Source organism: Aedes aegypti, chromosome 3, assembly GCF_002204515.2.
Source record: "Aedes aegypti strain LVP_AGWG chromosome 3, AaegL5.0 Primary Assembly, whole genome shotgun sequence".
Lineage (NCBI taxonomy): Eukaryota > Metazoa > Arthropoda > Insecta > Diptera > Culicidae > Aedes > Aedes aegypti.
Window position 1 is genome coordinate 81,350,849 of NC_035109.1, and position 7,404 is coordinate 81,358,252.

Here is a 7,404-nt window from a genome sequence, read left to right on the forward strand (position 1 = left end):
CTGAAAAAGTGAAAAGTATTGTGTTCAAAGTAAACTGTTATTAAAAAGCTCAGTCGGCGGAGCAGTTTTTTCCTAGAGCAACACAAATGCATGACAAAAAATAATTTCCAAATATGCATCGCCTAGTATAAAAAATATATTGGAAATGCATAATTAATATAATTTGTAAATAATAAACACCTTAAATGAAACACAAATAATAAATAGCAATCTAATTAGCATTTTGCATTTTCTCCGTGTATATCATTTTATTACATTTTTTGCATACTATTAGAGGTTTCCGTTTTCATTCATTCATTTATTTACCTCATGTACCAGTTGCTTGGGCGCATACGCGAAAGCTCTCTGGCTGCGTACGCGAAAGCACATTATATTCGCCTTAAAAACCTGGCGAAAACAACTGACGTTTCTCACGTGGTCTTATATCAGCATTAGTGGTGCAGAGAAGCACGGTTATATCTTGGCACTATAATGGCACGCTATTTCGCCTTTTCTGGCATTATAATAGCATTATATGCGTATATAAAACTGACATGCATCAAATGATTACCCTATATGCGCATATAATGCTGTTACCGTGCCGCATTATCGTGCTTACTGGTTACTTGGGATAAATCGAAGCCAGACTTCAATTTTTCAAGAGCATACATCTGGAGAACCGAACACTCATTCAAGCTGAAAACTTAATCGATTGGTCACCACCAGCTAGTGACCAATCGATTAAGTTTTCAGCATAAACGGATGTTTGGTTCTCCAGATTTGTGAAAATTTTAGGTTTGGCTTCAATTGGGTCTTAAAATTTTCAATGAAATCTTGTTTTTATTTAAAAACACGAAAGAGCATGTTACTTCAACTACTTTAGCAATTTTTCCCGCTCAAATAACGGCTATATCGTGTTTAAACTTTAATTTAAAAATTGGGTCCATAAATGAACCTTGACACTTTTGATCATGTTTGACGTTCGCTTAGTCGACAAAAACACCACAGGGCTTTTAGTTTCAACACTGGGGTTGTTCCTATCTGACATTTCGGAAGGGGCACGGAAAACAAAATATACCCAAAACTTGGGTTTAAGCCAAGGGGTGTGATAAAATCTAAAGAAACATGAAAAAATGTTTTTTGGACTTAAACCAACGGAAAACAATAAAAAATTAAGTAGACGTGTGTTTTTAGCCCAAACTTAAGCATTTGGCACTAAAATTGGGACAGTGCTTTAGGGCCCTATTCATCTTCACCTTAATGGATCATTAAAATAACCAAAACGGCCGCTATGGAAAGTATAGATAGCGCCACCGTAGCCTTGTGTGTTTGACAGAACAGGTATGCTGTCACAATGTTAAATCCCATATACAGAGGCGCCTTTGTTTTGATGCGGTGAGCACTACACTCAGAAACACGGGTAGTCACAGAATGACTAAATTTAAGTAATTTATGACTATTTACTATCTACTTCTCTTTCATCCTGAAGGGAATTTTATTCCTATTTGTCAATTCGCCTGGGTTAAAGCATCGCTAAGATTCAACCCAGTCGAAATGACAGTTAGTGTGAAAATTCGCAGCAGAATGAAAAAGAGGCAGATAAAAAATAGTCATTAATGCATAAGGGCCCATTCACAAATTTCATAACGCTTTAGGGGGTGGGTGGGTGTCCGAACGTTGTTACGGCTCATACAAAAATTGTAGTGTATCAATACAAAAAGCGTCACGAGGGGGTGGGTGTCCAAAATGGCCAATTTTAGCGTTATGAAATAAATGAACAGGCCCAATAAACTTTAGTAATTCTGTGACTATTTTTATTTCTCAGTGTACCTTCAATGATCCATTGAGTTAAGGCACTTTTCTTGAAAATGGTTACATGATACCCATTTAATGGGTACTTTGAAGTAAGCATTCGTGCTTCCGCCGAATAATTTTAGCGTGCTAAGAATTGCATATTTTGCCCCTCTTTTCCCCGCCCATGGATCCTGATGAGTAATCTGACAAACCGTCAAAATCCTCCGTCTCTCGCACGCGATTTCACAACAATCCCAAACAGGGAACACGTTTAATTTTCAGTTTTTGCTCAAAAAAGTGCTCCAAAAATGTCCAACACAGCTAGTTTTACTTGTCTCAACTGCAGCGTTCGCTTCCAGAATGCGGAAATGCAACGGGAACACTACAAAACCGACTGGCATCGGTACAACCTGAAACGGAAGATAGCGGAGCTTCCCCCTGTGAGCATTGAGGAGTTCGAAAAGAGGATAAACCAGCAGAAGAGTGCTGATGCGGCCTCTCTGGAAGACCAGTCCTTGTACTGCAAGGCGTGCAAGAAGCTATTCAAGTCGAAGAACGCCCACGATAACCATCTGGACAGCAGGAAGCACAAGGACAATCTGAAGGGTTTCCTGGAACAGAATGGTGGGGCGTCGGAGGAGGACGTTTCCGAAAAGTCTACCCGGCCGAAGAAGGAATTCGTCGTTGTTGATGGGGAAGCCATGGATGAAGATGAGGAGGATGAGGATGACGACTGGGAGGAGGAATGGGACAATCCGATCGAGAACAACGATTGTCTGTTCTGCCCCAATCACAGCGAAGATCTAATCAGCAACATAAAACACATGAGCGTGAAGCACTCGTTCTTCATCCCGGATGCGGAGTACTGCGTGGACGTGGAGGGATTGTTGGGCTACCTGGCGGAGAAGATCTGCCGGGACTTCATCTGCATCTGGTGCAACGAGAAGGGCCGGACGTTCTACTCGCTGGATGCCGTCAGGAACCATATGGTCGAGAAGGGACACTGCAAGATGCTGCACGAGGGAGCGGCCCTGGCGGAGTATGTGGACTTTTACGATTACAGCGCAAGTTATCCGGATCATGTAAGTTGGGGAAATGTGCGGGTTCAGGTAGCAATGCCAAGATGGACGAAATCGTTATGACCTGCAATAGGACTTGTTCGGAAGCCGCTGAATCAGAAATCTGCTGCAAACGATTTATTGAGCATTCTACCATCGAAAATATATCATTTCAGTACATATTCTAATTCAGCGGCTTCCAAACAACTCCGACTTTGCTAAATATCTATGATCGTTGAATTCGCTTTTCCCCCTAGGGTGACGAGATGGACATCGACGAAGAGCTGGAAGGCCCCCAGGTGCTGGATGGTGATGATTTCCAAATGGTGCTTCCGTCCGGGGCCGTTATTGGCCATCGTTCGCTGCTGCGCTACTACAAGCAAAAGATCAATCCAAATCGCGCGGTAGTGGTCAAGAAGTCCACGCAACGACTGCACAAGGTCCTTGCGGAATACCGGGCGCTCGGATGGACGTCTACACAGCAGGAAGCGGCTGCCCGGAATGCTCGCGATATGCACGTCATGAAACGACAGCAGGCTAAACTGGTTCAGCAGATAGGGGTCAAGGCCAACAAACTGCAGAAGCACTTCCGAGTGCAGTGCAACTTCTAAATTTGTGCGTTAACAATGAAACAGTTGAATAAATTCCTTAAAACGTGGTTGTAAACATTTATTAAGCAGTTATTGTTGTCGATGATGAATGAATAATAGGCTGAATTAGCTTTCCAAATTCTAACAGCAAGAAGATAAGTTTTACAAATTTTGTTATTGCAAGATGTTGGATTTTGGAATCAAAGCGTCATGGAAATTACTGGCTAACTTTCTGGAAGAGTACAGAAGAATATATTACAAATATGTACATATTTCGGAAGGCAAATCTAAAAATTCATGTCGAGATTCTAGCATTAATTTCAAATGGTAATTGGAACCGAACTTTGGCTGAATTTACTGGTTGAGCTATTTAATAACCTAGGTAGGAACCAGAGCCAATATCTAACAGACCAGCTGAATAAATTGCTGATGGAGTTGGTACAGTAATTTTCGGCTGTGTAATATAAGTACTTACATTATACATGAGCATTCAATGCACGTCCTAACGGTTATCATGGAATGGAAGGATTGTTAGTGTGGCATCCATTGATACTAGAATACAAGTCGGACTCGATTATCCGTTGACTCAATTATCCGGAATTTGTTTTTTTGGTGTTCTTGTTTTTCAATTTTTAAGCTAAGTATGCTGTTTCGCTCAAGAAAAGTAAAGAAATTTCTTGACTGAAAGGGTCAAGAAATTTCCTACAGAGAGCCCCCTTTGAAGTGACATTTCTTTTCAACTGCGTACTGCGATTAGAAAAAAGTGATTTTCTTGACCATTTCTTGGGAGAAATTTTCCACGCATCGAGATAGGCGATTCCTTTTCTTGTCAGTAGCAAATCGGCCTTTATGCATAAATCTTACATAATTTGGTATGACAAAATACAATATGAATTATTTTGCAGTTTTGAACGTATTTGGGTTTGAAAAAGTGATTTTTTGTGTATGTTGATCAAAAACAAAATTTTTCTACTGTTCCTAGAAATAATTTCTGGCTACACCGCCGCATCATATAAATAAAACAACAAAAAAGGTAATATTTCAGTTCTTTTATCGAAGATTTCATTTTTTTTCTTAGTGATTCGATTATCCGGAGCGAAAAAAAATCGATACTCCGGATAATCGAGTCCGACCTGTATCACATATGGTCGTCATAAAAAGGAGTTTTCGTCAGTCCGGGTGATTTTCCAATTCCCTATTTTTTCCTGATTTTTTAGACTATTTTCAGGAAAATTCCAGAACATTGATTTTTTTATTTGAATCAAAAAAGTGTAATAATTACAAGATACATATAACTTGCATAATGCAAGGGTAAAAGCACTAGTTTTCGACTCATTCATATGAAAATTGGCGCAGATTTCTTGTAGCAAATTAATATATTTTATCGTTAAAGAACAATAAGTCTATTTTTAGAAATGGTATTGTTCGTTTTGTTGAGGAATAGATTCTCATGCACATTTTGAACGTGGAAAAATAAATACTCACACGTCAGTTTCTATGGCACTTTCATAGAAGCATGCAACTTGCATTCAATGTACAATTCAACATAATGCGTTACATGTGCGTTACGTGTTAGTTTTGTTAGCTACGACGCCATCCAATATATGACAAACATGGTGGGAGAATATTTTGGTGTGACAAAATTATTTCGGTGTGAGTCTATTAGCGGGCAAAATCCTCAATAAATTTTGACAAATAAATCTGTACCACACCCAACATAATTTTTTGAAAGAAATCAAATTTGTTTGACAACTACCGAAAAGCTAAACATTACATATAATTTGCAATTGGATTAGATGGACAAATTGATGTGAAGATTTGCGAAAAAGTTACACGTCTTCTCAGTGAAAATCGAATTCACGACTCCTTGATTTCTAGTTAGGGCGCGTTACCCCCGTTCCGAAAGCACTTGCGAAAAAGGACCACGTGATTATTGAGCTGAAATCGAATTAAGGTTAACTTCTGCGTTCATGAGTCCTCTCATGGCGTAGGGGTAACGCGCCCTAACTAGAGATCAGGGAGTCGTGAGTTCGATTCTAACTGAGAAGACGTGTAACTTTTTAGCAAATCTTCACATCAATTTGTCCATCTAATCGAATTGCAAATTATATGTAATGTTTAGCTTTTCTGTACTTGTTAAACTTCCACTCGGCTGGTTAGCCGTAAACCACGATTCATAATTAAAAACAAGCAAATTTGATTGGTTTTATTGAAATATTTTGCTTACCAAAATAATTATTTTTAAATTCTATGGGAATCCATGTAGATTTGGAAATGTTATTTGATGAATGTAATATTTTGGGGCCTTCCTTAGCCGAGTGGTTAGAGCCCGCGGCTACAAAGCACAGCCATGCTGAAGGTGTCTGGGTTCGATTCCCGGTCGGTCCAGGATCTTCTCTTAATGGAAATTTCCTTGACTTCCCTGGGCATAAAGTATAATCGTACCTGCCACACGATATACGAATGCAAAAATTGCAACTTTGGCAAAGAAAGCTCGCAGTTAATAACTGTGGAAGTGCTTATAAGAACACTAAGCTGAAAAGCAGGCTCTGTCCCAGTGAGGACGTTAATGCCAAGAAGAAGAAGAATTTGATGAATGTACAGCAAATTTTAAAAAAAATGCTGGAGAAAAGCCGAGAAATTTCTTTCCAGGAATTTATCGAGGAATTCTTGAAAAAGTTTATAATAGATTTCATCGAATAATGCAATTAACCGTGGATGAATTTAAAAATATTCCTTATGAAAATGCTTGGGATGAATGAAAAAACATAGGTGTAGGAACATTTGTTAGGTTTGTTTTTTGGAAAAATGTCGAACATTTTTTTTAACTCTGTAATAAACCGTTGCGAACAACTGTCGAAAATAGTGAAAGAATCAATTAAAAAACATCTGGAGGATTTTTTTTATTTTCAGAGTGATCTCTATAAAAATTACAGGTGGTAAAGACTGGACTTGCAAAATAGGAGGGGGGAAAAATAACCAAAAATTTATTTTAAATCTTCTAAAATTTTCAGGGATCAAATAACTACTAGGCATGTATGCCTCGCCTAATAATAATAGGCATATATGCCTCACATGCGCCACCCAACTGGAATCGGCCAATTTACCAATTCTGGACAAACATTTGAAAAGGGCTCAAGAGGTCTTGGTCATGGACAATGGTGAGAGTGTGACGTCTGTTTGTTTGTGGATATATTTTATCATTAATTACTTTTTTTTGTGTGGTATTCAGTTGGAGCTGACAGCTTAACTTGTCAAGGCTGAACCCTCGGTCTGGCTTTTGCCAAGTTTCCCCTCTACCAGGACCAATACTCAGACGGACTAGGTAATGGCGCCCACATGAAAACTGCTTTTTTATTAGTATTGTGACGTGGTAGTTTTTGAAAAGTACCCATATTCCCTTGCTTCTGAGAAAAGGAAGCATTGTGAAAATCAGCAGCTCCATCAGAATTTGTTTGAAATAGTAGTGTAGTAGTGTCATTACTAATACTGTCTAGTCGAAATGGTTTTGAATAATTTGTCATTCAAGTGCTATTCTGATTACACCTGTCTTTTAAGTAAGATTAGAGTCTTAAATGTCAATTGTCGTCAAGTCTTAACAAAATTAGGCTGTTTAGTAGTAGTTCTAGTTAATTTCATTATTTGTTGTTAAAAGTATTTATTGGTCATCACGTTCATATATCCTTAAAGAAAAATGTCGCTTTCCGTGTCTGTTCAACAATTTTTCGAAACTAGCAAGTGTACCCTAATGATCGATCTCAGCGTCTTACTTTCCATAGTCATTTATATAGTGAATATTGAAGAGTAATGTTACCTTAGGCTTCTATTACAGTCTCCTACAAGATTTACTTTTCGGTGGCAAATGCAATGCTTCACAACGCCTACTTTCTACTTGTAAATTTTACGAAAATGAAGCTGGAATTAGATTATTTATACCGCTGTTACAAAAGAGGTGTTTCTTTTGATGGCAATGTAAAAACCAT

General features: G+C 38.5%; 1 protein-coding gene across 1 annotated transcript; it reads left to right on the forward strand.

Annotated features, from left to right (window-relative positions):
• The first annotated feature begins 1,972 nt into the window (after positions 1–1,972).
• LOC5577997 (zinc finger protein 622) lies at positions 1,973–3,503 on the forward strand. The gene is made up of 2 exons (XM_001656685.2): positions 1,973–2,855; positions 3,089–3,503. The coding sequence occupies exons 1-2, from the start codon at positions 2,082–2,084 to the stop codon at positions 3,440–3,442; spliced, it is 1,128 nt and encodes a 375-aa protein (XP_001656735.1). The 5' UTR covers positions 1,973–2,081; the 3' UTR covers positions 3,443–3,503.
• The last annotated feature ends 3,901 nt before the right edge of the window (positions 3,504–7,404 follow it).

Coding starts and splice junctions, on each gene's coding strand:
- LOC5577997 (XM_001656685.2), top strand. CDS start 2,082: ATGTCCAACACAGCTAGTTTTACTTGTCTCAACTGCAGCGTTCGCTTC. Junction 2,856..3,088: donor GCGCAAGTTATCCGGATCAT/GTAAGTTGGGGA, acceptor TTTTCCCCCTAG/GGTGACGAGATGGACATCGA.